Below are 13,818 nucleotides of genomic sequence, written 5' to 3'. Positions count from 1 at the left end.
AGACTTGAGGAAGTCTGAAAGCCTGATTGGACACAGGCAAAGCAAATGCAAGTTAATCTTCAGCAATAGTTTTCTCAGTACTGTGCTCGGCTAACACTGGTGAAGGAAAAATAGTAGTGCATGTGACAAATTTTCATCATGCCAGGCAAAGTTTTAAAACTGATGATGATATAAACAAATAAACAATGACACTGTATATCCAAATTGGATATCATATATACAATTAGAATAGTTGTCTCACAGCTGAACAGAAAACTACAAATTGTTGATTTGTAAAAAAAAGAAGAAGAAGAGATTAAAATATAAGCCACATTTTTCCTCCCATTCAGTTAATTTCACTGAAGCTCGCCAGTCGCACTGATAGTGTTGAACGCACTTTTATTGTTTAGGTGTCAAATGTAACAGTGTCACCATTCAGAGAGGGATAAAGAGTAAATGGCCACATAAAAAAATATAAAATCAACAATGAAAATGGTCACACGGGGAAAGTCTGCTTCCCGTGGCAACATAGATGTACAGTTGAGACAGTGTCCAGATCCAGACATGTATGTGTTTGATTTGCACGTTTTTTTTCTCCACAGCCTACAGTAATCTCAGACAATAAGAGTCCTTTTTTTTGTTCACTAGCCATGCATACAGTTGACAGTTCCACATGTGTTGAGTCAGTGTCTTCATAGGAGCTGGCACTTTTTCCATACAAAATATTTACACTACCATTTATTATTCTTATTATCACCGCCGCCTCCGTCGGTGCTATTTGTTACTATGAATTTGAATACTCTGAGCACATGAAGGATGGCATCAGGATGTCGAAACTGTGGAGCGCCACATTTCATATTGATACCAGAGGACGAAAAGAAAAAAAAAGTATGACAAATGTTGGCATCTTCACTTTAAATGTCACCCATTCCTGAAAAGAGTTTGGAGAGACGGTCTGCGGAGATATTCAAACACTGAAATCGCTCTTTGTCCCGTCAGGATGAAGCGGTTACTTATATTACTACTCAGCAATCTGCTGTCAGAGTCTCCCGGAGAGGAAAACAAAACATCACACGATATGTGAAAGACTCCGCTATGCTTACTATCATATCTCAAAGTGAGAAAATAGGAAAGAGATGATTGCACCGTTGTTTTTTTGTTTTTGTTTTTTTAAAGAAAGACACCGACTTATCCTTTTTCTCTCCATTCCTTTTTTTTTTTTTTGAACAGCAGAAAAAATAAAACTAAGAACATTGAGGCGCTTTCAGGGAACCTCTTTGGTTCAGCCCTGTGATGAGTAGAAAAAAACCCTCCGCCAACCTCTGCTCGAATTAAACTGGGAGCAACATTGTACATAATGGAAATCAAATGCTTCTTCAGAAATCTGTCATGTGTGTTCAGCAGCTACTTGCAACAGAGTCATGGTAACAGGAAATGCGTCTCAGTGGTGTGTCTGAAAACTGCAATAACAACAGTTATTTCTAGCAGATTGTTTAGGAAGCTGTAATGAATAAAGATCCCGATCTGTTATTCTTTGCTGACAATATTTGCTTCCTCATAACGGAATAACTTAAACAACAAACAAACAAACAAAAAAGTGTAAAATAAGGCGAGGGCATGTTCTGTTTGTCATTTGTCAATTACCTTTGCGGCAAATTCCTGGCAATTTTCATTCAAAATGTACGCATTACTCACGTGTTATTATTCTTATTAATCGTGTCACTGCAAATGTTATGCTCCACTCACTTGGTATCCATTGCGCTCAACTGTGATTTTCATCTTCAGTTTAATCGGCATGTGCATGTGTGTGTCTAAGTGTGTATCTGTCCACTGCAAGTCAAACAAGTTCCCTCTAAGTGGACTTTTTGCCTGGTCTGTTCCTGGTACCCCCCCCCCCCCCTCCCCAGGGCTATTGTATATTGCAAGAGGAGCAGCAGGGGTCGTCCTTGTCTGGCTGAGCGGCGTAGTCCATCTGCCGAACGATCTCGGCGAACAGTTCGTCTACCATAGTTTTGCTCTTAGCCGAGGTCTCCATGAACGGGCAGCCCCACTCCTCGGCTAGAGCCTGACCTTCGCTGGATGATACCTCCCTCTCGCTTTCCAAGTCCACCTTGTTCCCCACCAAGATAACGGGAACCTTTTCGTACCTGAAAGCACACACAGACCGACGTCAGTTTGTCAGACACACAGAAAAAGCAACTGCTGCATGTGTGGCAAATCAGAGCTTTTTATTTTATTATGTTTTTCCCATAAAAGTGAAAAGAAAGGCAATTCCCCTTTCAGAACTTGGTTTTAGCAAATTCTAAATAAGAAAAAAAAGCGCACAGTGATTAAAACCTTCATCTGTTGCACTTACAAAAATCATAATTATTTAAAGGAGATCTGACACATTTATTTCAAGCTCCATATTTTTATTCTACTAAAGTAGGTTTGCATAATGGAATTTAGGATCATCTTTATTTATCTGATAGTGGGCATTAGTGCAGCCCCTCAGTTCATCGTGTATCTAGAACAAACTGTTCCAAACACTTTTTCCTTACAGTTGACCTCTCCTGATTGGCTGTCCCATGCAAACAGAAGGTTTGAAGAACAGGTGGGTGGGGCTGAGATGGCCAGTCACAACATACAGAGCAAAGAATAGAAAAAACCCCACCTCTACTATCTCTAACCGAGCATCTGAAGCCAAAGCTCTTGGCTCACATTGATTTCCAGGGCAGACACCGATATCATTATTTGAATCTTTGGCCTTGTTTAATAAGTGCATCCACTATTTTAACAGTACAAGTATGATAGACAATAAGAAAAAAAAGTATAATAGCCTCTTAAAAAGAGGCTGGAAGCAATAGGCAATAGGTAAGAAAGCATCTTTACTGGGTTACTGAATTATCATTGGGCAAATGTGAAAATGCTAACCACTGAGTCAGCACCTCTAGCAAAATATTTATGATTATCACCACTATCAACAGAAGATTCAACCTAAAAATCAATCTAAAAAGCCTATGTGGACTTTACATCATGGCCACTGTTTGAGCTTGCTGAACTCACGTGAACTAACATGCACGCATGGCTGGAGTGATTGAAACCTAAGAGAAAAGGTTATTTTTTCCATAACAACGACAGCCTCTATTCAGTTTCTCCAGTTTATTATACTGGAAGTTGGTGGTTTCACCCAAAAAGCTGTTACTGTTATCAGCAGCATAATTCTTTCTTAATATACCAGTTTTGCATTTGCTACATTATCCACTCACGTGACCATTAAATTAACATCAATTCTCAGCCTCTGTTTAATCCCTTTTTGACATCTTTCCATCTTTTATCTTTTCCAATCTCTCTAACAAAACAAGCCTGGATCTTTGACAAAAAGGATCTCGGTGGTTATTTTTGAAAAGCTCAGCTGGGTGAAAGAGGTGGGCTCGTTCTGACTGAAAGGTCGCAAGAAGGATAAAGATGAAAGTGTTTCCACTTTAGCATACGAGTGGACTCTGAGTGTGGGAGGAAGCTTTTTTCAGATCAAGAACCAGAGCGTCACCTGCTTCATCTAAACACTAAGTGTAAAGCCTGACCCAGTACAGCAGAGGAAACGGGTACTATAGCTGTGACCCCTGAGGGCAGGAAGTGGCCATAATCCTTTGAGCTCTGAACTCCTTGGCACGTAGCTAAAGCACAAAATGTCACTGTGGAACTGGACTACTTTGAGGACAGCCAGAGGATGCGGTCGGTTAAAATAAATAGGCTGCTCTATAATTACTTAAAAAGAAGCAGCTTTCCACCAATATGATCACTACATCAGTTTTGATATTGGGGAACATGGCGGGCTTCTGAGGCACTTTGTACACATCAGAGGAGATAACAAAGCTCAAAAACATCAGAGAGATAGCAGATCATGCGTGTTCGCATCCTTTAAACAACAGGTTGCTATTTCTTTCATGCTTATCAGTATGCAAAACGACCGAGGGGGCGCTTTCCATCTGTCGGACCTGTCGTTTGAACCAAGTTTAAACGTCTGTGTTCACTTCACACTTCACAGCACAGTCAAATTTAACCCGAGCACCTGTCAGCACCATTAGGATTTTCAAATTCTGCACTCGCTCTGTGAATTATAGATGCCTTTAAGTTATTCACCAAAATTAATATCATCCTCATCCTTGTTTGTTATAATAAACTGGTAAAGAAGGAACTGGCTACTGTTGAAAAGACGGGGAGTCTGGAGACTACTGTGAAGCCTTTCCAGGCTGAGCAGCCAGAGCGTTTCTCAGAGGTAAGGGGGGCTGCAGGTTTCAGCGTTAAATAAGCTTAAACTAGCCGACTTTGATCTACCCATGAATACATTATCCAGCGAACTTTAATCTCAACTATCCCGTTCTGTTCCCAGGATGAGCCGAGAGGAGCTACCTGAATTTAAGAGACAATCTCTGAGGTCGGTCGGTCGGTGTGTGACCAAAAGTGTTGAGCTAGGCAGGCAAACTGAATGAGAAACAACATGTTATGCTTCTCAACTTTAACATTCAGCATGTCGTGCCTAAGTTCTCATTCGCTGCATTCCTGGTGTCAGTAAAAACAGCAAGGCTGTGATTTTTCTGAAAACTTCTTTGGATCTAGTTGGTGGTAGGTTATATTTAGCCTTGAACCTTAAATTCCCTTTCCCACCTTCACTGAAAACCCCCCAAACACTAAGCATAGCTGTGGGTGGGCAGATTGAAAGGCAAAATCTTTACTTTTACAGCTGCATCCATTTAAAAGGGCCTCTGTGTTTAGTTGGGCTAATGATGCCATTTTGGTAGGTCCTCCATTCAGCTGTTGTTTGTCTCCCACTCTAAATCACTCAAAGAGGTATGTATCTTGTACCATCAGATGCTGTTTCACACAAGCTCTCGCTTTTCTGCTCTAAACTGTTTGCACAAACCCAGCAAATATGACAGAAACACTGAGGTTATTCCACAGTACAAAACTGGTTTCAGTTCAGTTCAGGAGAGCAAAACCTACGCAATAGAAAACCTTATGTTGTTTCCATGGACAACAGTGGTACGGTTAAAGTAGAAGCGAAAAAAGTCATATTATCGCAACAAAGAAGGCACGTTTTTCTGTTATTTCACATGTGTTGGTTTTTAGAATTTTATCGAACAGATTTTCAACTCACCAGTTATTAGTCAACTCACATCAATCCTCAAATTTAAATAGTAACGTGTTCCTTTAATTTTTTTGAAGCAGTGGAATGAAGTGAAACAATGAAGAAGTGAAGCTACATGTACACGGACCCTGGCATGGACCTTACTCTTCAGCTTACTCCACACATTTTAAGTCAGAAATGTTCACGTTGGTCTTCTTAAGGTAGTTCTTCACCAGGAGCTACATATGTTGGGTTATTGTTGTGTTGGAAGACAAAGCGATGACCCGGACCCAATTTTGCTGCTGACTAGTTGGAGTTTTCTTCCACCCTGACGAGATTCCCAGTTCCAGCTGAACTAAAGCATTCCCACACCATAATACTTATGTGTTTCACAGTAGGGATGGTGTACTCTGGGTTGTATGCCTCTGCCTTCTTTCTCCAAACATAAGCAGAGTCTCTGTGGCCAAAGAGCTCAAAGTGTCTCCTCTGCACGAGTGGACTTTCTCTTGCTCTGCAACTTCAAAGTCCCTTCAAAGTTCGAGTGATTGTATGTAAGACAGATCTCGACTTGGCTAAGATTCACTCTTGGCTGTTCTGGGGTCTCTCACTAGTTTTCTTTCCAGCTTCTTTGAAATCTTTAACTTCTACCTCTTGCCATGCTTTTTCTTTGCTGTGTGACTGTCTTTGAATTTCCTGATGATACTTCTCACTCCAGTGAAAACTTTTGTGCACCCATCTCCTCCTTTGTGTGTCCAAACTGATTCCTTTTGTTTTTGGCATGCTGCTTTCTCAGGTGACAGCTAAACTCTTGCTGAGGTTTTTATACTGTTTGTAAATTAGAAGAGAAACCTCAGTTTTAGCTTGATTTAACAAGATTTGTGCGTTACAAAGATAAAGCACATTGCACAACAGTGGCTTGTGCAATGGCTCTTTTTCACAGTGCAATAATATCAACCCTGGTAATCCCTATTTTGCTAAACTGACGATCACTTGCTATGTTAAAAAAGTGCTAAAGTGTAAAACATCTAGTAAAAAAAACAAACAAAAAAACCCCTAACTTCATTATTTTTGTTGTCCCAAACAGCAGAAGTATCTTAAAATCACATTAAACTGTGTGTGAGTGTGCCACATGCTTTTTTTGGTCAGCTGTTTGCAACTTATGCAGCTCGTTTGGGCCTCATCATTACAGGAACACAGCACAAAGGCATCTGGACCCAAAGAAGAAAGGGTCTATATATAGTCATAATAACAGAGAAGAAAAGCGGCAGTCCAAGGAGGTGTGAGACAGAGGCTGCCATGGATACTAAGGCTCACAGAGACTCGGCGTTAAGGTTGTCGGCCAACCACTGGTGGCTGATACAAGAAAGTAAGGCTCGACTGTTGCAGAAAACACAGGCCAAACGAATTACTGAGCGGGATTCGTTTTTGCTGTGACACAAACAGCACAAACAACATGTCGCTCTTTAGCCTTCGGCTTGTGAGCCTGATGCCAGAGGCAGTGGAACACTCAGACTGCAAACATCCATTCAAGCTTGCTCAGACACAGCTTATCAATAATGCATGATGCAGATCAACTCACACAGGCCTTGCTGACAGACGGTAGAAACCGGCTGCCCAAGAGCCACTGGTTATGACTCGGGGCAGCAGCAGGCAGGAAAGGCTGTGTGCTGGGCACCCCTTCCCTGCGAATAGCATTTTTGTAGAGGGTCTTCAGTTTAGCCAGGGGAGAGAATTGAGCTGAGTCCGAAGGCAGCACAAAGCTCCTCTTTTTGCCACATTAGGGCACCGAAAGATTTAATCAGGAATGGCTTCTTTGACCCACGGCAAGAATGCAAAGATTTTCCCTTTAAAACAAGCAATAATATATGACAAGTAAAACACTTTAATTCTGTTTGGGATGGTTATGAGAATTCATTATTTGCTTCCCAAAGCCTTCAAAAATCGACCCCGTTTACTGATGATAAACACACTGGCCAAGAAGTGCCAAAATGGACAAGATAAATGAGTACTGAACTTGACAGACTGTACAGATTTCCTTGGATCTGATTTATCACAGCAATACTCTGGCACACTAGCAGGTCTCTGTGGGTGATTATGCTGTCTGACACAAATTACTTCTCTTATGAAGTACACGGCCAAACATCTAAAATGCAAGTACCATTTTAGTAGAAATTTGTCCGGGTTGAACAGTCGGTCAGTAATACGCTTTGAATAATTCATTGAAAAGTTCTAACCGGAAAATACGGCCCTTATCCTTTCATATCTGTAAAGGACGATATTTCCCTTTTATCATACTGTCAGTATCAACCTCATGATTGAAAAAAAGTTGAAACAGTTAGTCAGAAATCTCACTGGACCACCAGAAAAAAATTCAGTTTGACGGCATACTTCACAATAAAAGAACAATTAGGATGCATAAAGGAAATTATTAGTTTCCAACTTCAGCTCTTAAGGGATTTTTATGGAGATTTGTTACAATAATCGCAGTAAAACTTGGTAAATAACCAAAAAAATCACTGAAACTCTTGCTAAGGTACAATGTAACAAAAGATCGGAGAATGAACACACGTCAGGAGTTCTGCAACAGCTGAACAGTGTAATTAATTACCAGAATACCATCTAAACAGAGTGTGCAATATAATAGCTTTTATGTTTCCTGGCTCAGTTTTGCGCTGCTGACTCCCAAGCTGTTTACTTGTCCTGCTCCCTTAACAAGCCACAAACCTGGAATAATCTGAAAAAAGCAGTGTACATCAGAAATGACTGATCACTACTTTGGATCATATTTAATACTTTTTTGTTCTTTGTTTCTCTGTTCTGCTAACATGCACTTCTCATGCACTTCCCCGGGCTCTGAGGCTTAGACACAATGGTGCTTTAAATTAATTGCTCAGCTGGCATTCCACCTTAACTCACAGTGGCAGTGGTAAGATGCAAAGGTTTGTCACATTTCTTAATTTAGCAAGTAGGCCTGCCTGACAATTAGTCCGCTAAACATTAATTGAAATAGAGGGTCTGATTTCGTGGACACTTGAGGTTTGTTGCAGGAAAAAAAAACTTACATAAAGTCTCACACTCTACAACAGGGTTGTCAAACATAAGGCTTGGGGACCAGAATCAGCCCGGTAAAGCCTCCAATCCAGGTCATTAGACAAGAAGTGAAGGAGGACATAGATTTTGGAATTTAAAGTGTATTTTAATGATTTTACAGCCTATCCTATTGATAAAGAGCTCCCCCATCACCATTAATACTACACCAAAGGAATTAAGTAACAGATAAACAGTTAAACGACAAAAAAGTTCTTCTTTTTCCACTATGGTCTGTAGAAATAGTTTGTTTTTGTTTGTTTGTTACAATGCTTCCACAGTTAAAAAAAGAAGCTTTTTGTGAATTAACAAAACCTTTCTACTTTATAATTATGGACAGTCTGGGCAATGATCTACTAGAACTTTTATATAGCTTTCATTTATTTATGGCAATTTAAGTCACGCTGACCGATTTCTTTCATTTTCCTCCACAGCATTTCTTTCACGTAGAAAAACTGAGACACAGTTCTGAAATGGCACTTCTTACACTTACACTGATAAAGGGGAGTTTCACTGGTCTGGCCCACTTAAGATCACAGTGGGCTCTATGTGGGCATCAATATAAAATGAAATCCAGAAAAGTGGGATTGTTTTGAGAAAATAAAAGATAAACACAAATCAGGTTACATACAAATGATCCAGTTGGGCATTCACTGACCGCAAACATAGCTTATTTAAAATATGTAAAACCAGTGTTAAAAACTTTATAATTAGCATGTTATGGTCTTGTTAACAAGCTAGGTCCCTTCACTGTTATGCATGTAAAATATATATATATATATATATATATTAAGAGCATATTATTATTACATTTTTGCATTTCTCTGAACAATCACACAGTATTAAGAAAGTTATTGCATGCAAATTTGTGTTGATTTAAAAAAAATTTCGGTTTACTTTACTTTACTATTTACTTTTACATCTGTAACCAAATATTGCAGTACTGTATCTCAAAGACTGAAAATTGTCTATATTTTGATGTATGAGTTATGCATGGGCTAATGAGTTTTTTCCCCCCCTAAAGGATCTGTATTTTTGGTGCAGTGATAGTTTGACTCGACTCCTGATGGAACAGTGGATGTTTAGTGACATATGGCTTACAATGTAACAACTAATGACAGCGGACTATCTGTGTGGGATATCTAATCTATTGGCAACACTACCACACTATCTATCCATACATCCATTTTCTCAACTGCTTATCCAGTTCAGGTTCGTGGGGGTGCTGGAGCCTACTGCAGCTGTCCTTGGGCAAGAGATGGAGTACACCTTGGATAGATTATCAATCCATCACAGACCTAACGCACAGAGACAGACAATCATTCGTGCTTACATCTACACCTATGGTACAGCTAATTTGGAATCACAAATGAATCTAAAATGCACTTCTTTGGACTGTGGAGGAAAGCTGGCATACCCGGAGAGAACCTGCACAGACGCAGAGGGAACATGGAAACTCCACAACAGAAAGGAGCTCAGCCAGCCAGGAGATTTAACCCGGAACCGTCACGCTGCGATACAACAGAATAAATGACTGCATACTGGTAGCGCTGCAAAAACTTTACTTGCTTTATGAGGTGAGTTAATGTCCCACCAGCTGAACTAGTCTGATCCTTTTTGAAGTTGTGACTTTTAAAACAGATGAGAAACAACTTGCTGGTGTTTCAAAATTTCTCAGGGAGGTGAAGTACTCATAACACTTTTTTTTTATAGCCAAGCCATTGTGAAGTAATCAGTATTGACCTTTAGCTTTATTCATTTCCCCAGTTTTCACAATAGACAAAAACCACATCACATGGACCTTGTCCTTGGGAGCTGGCTTGCTCGATTTACATTCTCGCAGGAACCTCCGTCAGGTGACATCGAGAAAAGTTCAGAACTGCAGTACTTGAAAACTTAAAAAATGTAAAAAATGAATAAATGTGCAGAGGGCCCAGCAACAGCAACAACCACTGCAGTGCCAACAGCAGGGTTTATTATGCTATCCTGTTTCACCACTTTCTTCCTCACTACCCTCACACGGTACTTGTATTTCTACTCTCTGAAGTCACCAATCACAACACATCCCTGGTATATAGCTAACTGCAGCTGAAGTGTGGAGCGACGAGGTCCCCAGTGAGCACAGGCAGGCCAGGGTGTAATCATGTCCACCCAGGGCCCCTGTGCTAACGCCTGCCTGTGCTGCTATCAGCGGGCACTGATAGAAGCTGACAGGGTTCAGAGTGAGAGCGACACGCAGCAGCGCCTCTGACCTGAGCGACGGGCGATACGGTCGTGACCGGTCATCAGTGTTTTGTTAGTGAGGAGCGACAGAGAGGGAAAACAAAAACAACGCCAATGCTGTTCACACAGTTGCTGACAGGATTTGCCTGAGAAACCTGTGAGTGCTTCACTCGGGTGTTTTAAAAGGATAATCACACCCTTTTCCTCTCTAATGTTACCAGTAAGTTACCTCATCAATCTACATGATAATAGTCATGTCTTTACTTTGTTTTTCCTACTGCCAGTAGTCATTTACAGCATTTCCCACAATGCCTTTCGACAGAACATGCCCGAACGTGTTGCATTTTAGCTGTGGGTCTTAGGTGAACAAAAGCATGTCTCCTTGCAGTCAGGAAAGCAAACGAGCAATTCAAAAATGTCTTAATGATGAAATGTCTTTATGAGCATAAACTGTAACTTCTTCATTGCCTTCTGTGACACGTTCCTCACCATGCAAATGATGAAATTCAGTGCAAATTAGTGAAGCATTCAGAGTCCTCAGTGTTCCCTGTAAAAAAGTATTGAAAGGCCCAGAATACACTGCTAATTTTGGGTATCATATCAGACAGTCTTATCCAGTTACATATGATAGTGTGACAGTTTCTGTTTACATTTGCAGTTACCCAATGGGACACATAAGGCTTAACAAACGCAATGAATGCATTTACTTTTAGAATAGAAAACTCCATTAGTTACATAATGTACATTTGCAGTCCTCTTTACATTCTCTGGTAGAGCTTTAGCGTGTTACTCATGATGCTACTGCCACTTGTACGTCCCCAGAACAACGTGAAGCCATTGGTTATTCCACAGTGTTTTCTCCTCACATACACTGCTGTGTATGTATTTTGCCAACAGTGAAGTTGCAGCGTGTCCTCTGATGGACAAACTATGCAACAGGCACAGGATGCACTGAATTTGGATTTCTTACCTGTGTGCAATCTGGTCACCAGTCTTTGTACTGATGTAGCAGCACAGAATGAGCACTGTTTAATATTTACAAGATATTCCAACACTTTTCAGGAACAAAGAAGTCACCTTATGCAGCTGCAGTCATTAGAAGCTGTTATTAATCCTGCCGGAATGGGTGAGGAGCAGGGAGCACAGTAAAAGCAAGCCTTTCGGGGTCTTAAATGAAATGTTTCTCGTTGCAAGGTTAGTAGCAAACAAGGTCGATTTCTGCTGATGTTAGAAAGAGTCTGAATAACCGAAGGAAATGTGCGCGCTTGCCATTCAGAGCCAACTTTCTGAAAGCAGGAGTGCATACAAAATGTAGGTCACAGCTTAATAATCGCATTGAATATGACATTTTTAAAGAAAAAAAAAAGCACAATCCTAAGTTTTAGATGTCTAACTCCCCATGAAGCCCAGCACCAAATTAACTGCTGTGTGGGAGTAGTGTTGTGGAGCGCGATCTTTCTGCTACGGAAAATAAATTCTGCTGTCATATCAGACAACGGCACCAGACTCAGTGTTAGGTGTGAAAACACAAAAGCCTGGCTGCATCTGCCCCGTGAGCGCACGCGCACACCATTTACATACAGGACGACACACGCTCGCGCAGCAGACTCAACATACCTCTACTCGTACTCAACTCGCATGGGAGAAACATGTTGACCTCATTCTTTCATCGGGAGCCACATAATAATAGGATTGTTTAGAAGGTGCATTTGACAAAAAAAGGGTCTAGATCCAATTAAGTGACAAAAACTAAAGACAACCTATAAAAATAAACATCCACAGCATGATTATATTTCATTTTGAGGTGGAAGAGTGGAAGAACTGTGACAAGGGAGGGACAAAAACCTTATCCAACTACAGCATATAGTAAATAACAAGATTATTAAATGGTATTAACTATAAGTTGATTTCAGTAGGGTTCTTCTTATTCTCTCCGGAGCCTATTTGACTCTCTGAACTAACTGTAACAAATCCATTGACACCTACAGTGACTGATGAACCCACACAGTCGCAGCCCAGCGCACAGTGCCTGCACACTGGAACGCCGAAGCGGAGCTAACAAATACAGGACATTAACCAATCTGATCTGGATGAGTTTTATAATCTCATGCTATGTCAGCAGGTGAGCATAGAGCATACAGTACAGTGTATCTGCACAGTACATTGGCCTAGAGCAAAGGAACACCAATAACATGACAGCTCCACGCAGCCTCAGCTAACCTCTCCCATGTATCAATCAGCAGCTCACTGTGGTGACCTCATATCTGGATCATCTGTGCAGCAGCTCTGAGACATCAGGCTTTCCATTGTGCTGCTCTTCCTAAACAGCTTGTGCAGCTTCTTAATTAAAAACACGGTGACTCCTCTGCAGATCTGTGCTTTCAACAGTCCCGCAGCTTTTTTTGTTTTTTTCAGCCACTCTTTCTTGAAAGCTCTCTGCAGAGCCTCTCTTGCACTGAATCCTGGGTATTCCCGGTTGGGTGTCTCGCAAAGGTTGCAGCATCCAGTGGACACCGAGCGGCACTAGACAGCAGCTTGGCAGATCACTGACACTATTTTGTTTTGCTCTGACAGGAAGACAGACGTGTCTTCGCAGAGCTGAGGGGTAGGAAGGATCAGCACTGTTGTCCTGTTAGTAAACACTTAAGTGAGACATTAGAACGTCTGCAGGAACTTAATATGCTGGGTCAGAGGCATGGGGGCAAGAAATAGGGGTGAGACCTGGAATACCATAATAGGCATGGAGTGTTGCTGCCTTAAAGATGCATAATATCTCCAAGCAGGCCGAGATCTATCCTGAAACTACAGGGCCCATGAGTCCAGCATATATTTGTGAAAAACAACCCCCAACAGCCACACTTAATTATGGAAATTACTCTTTTTTTCCCCAGCACATGATTTCACCAACCTTTTCACTCTTATGATCTGATCCCTCATCGGCTTTATGTCCTGGAAGCTTTGCTGGTTGACAAGGCTGTAGACCAATATGAATCCTTGACCGTTTTTGATGTACAGGTCGCGCATTGAGGCGAACTGTTCGGTCCCAGCGGTGTCAAGGATCTCCAGCACCGAGGGCGAGGAGTCCACCTCGATCTCCTTGCGGTAAAAATCCTCTATGGTGGGGTCGTACTTTTCAATGAACGTCCCGGTCACAAACTGCACAGTGAGGGCGGATTTCCCGACCCCACCGCTGCCCAGGACCACCACTTTATACTCGCGCATCGTGGGATTTAAATCAAGTCGTAAGGTATCAATCTCCGCGCGTCATTGAAATCAACGCAAAATGCTCCAGTGCGAATCACGCTCACCATGCGTGTCCCATTCTGAACGGGCTGTCAATAACACAGTCTTGTTCGCTGCTGCTCAGCTATGGCAGAGCACAAAGACTCGGCACCTCAAGATGGATTTCATTGTAGATATTC

General features: G+C 41.4%; 1 protein-coding gene across 1 annotated transcript; it reads right to left on the bottom strand.

Annotated features, from left to right (window-relative positions):
- Positions 1-361: 361 nt before the first annotated feature.
- On the bottom strand, positions 362-13,618 carry rap2aa (RAP2A, member of RAS oncogene family a). The gene is made up of 2 exons (XM_026144021.2): positions 13,305-13,618; positions 362-2,126 (listed from the first exon to the last, which is right to left on the bottom strand). The coding sequence occupies exons 1-2, from the start codon at positions 13,616-13,618 to the stop codon at positions 1,889-1,891; spliced, it is 552 nt and encodes a 183-aa protein (XP_025999806.1). The 3' UTR covers positions 362-1,888.
- Positions 13,619-13,818: the final 200 nt, after the last annotated feature.

Source organism: Astatotilapia calliptera, chromosome 16 (genome assembly GCF_964374335.1).
Source record: "Astatotilapia calliptera chromosome 16, fAstCal68.1, whole genome shotgun sequence".
Taxonomy (NCBI): domain Eukaryota; kingdom Metazoa; phylum Chordata; class Actinopteri; order Cichliformes; family Cichlidae; genus Astatotilapia; species Astatotilapia calliptera.
Note: the sequence above shows the minus strand (reverse complement) of the source record. Positions and strands in the feature narration are given on the sequence as shown.

Excerpts from the sequence above, each read along its gene's own strand:
- rap2aa (XM_026144021.2), bottom strand. The coding sequence starts at position 13,618 with ATGCGCGAGTATAAAGTGGTGGTCCTGGGCAGCGGTGGGGTCGGGAAA. Across the intron at positions 2,127-13,304 it reads CAGATCATAAGAGTGAAAAG|GTACGAAAAGGTTCCCGTTA; the intron begins GTTGGTGAAATC and ends GTGTGCTTTCAG.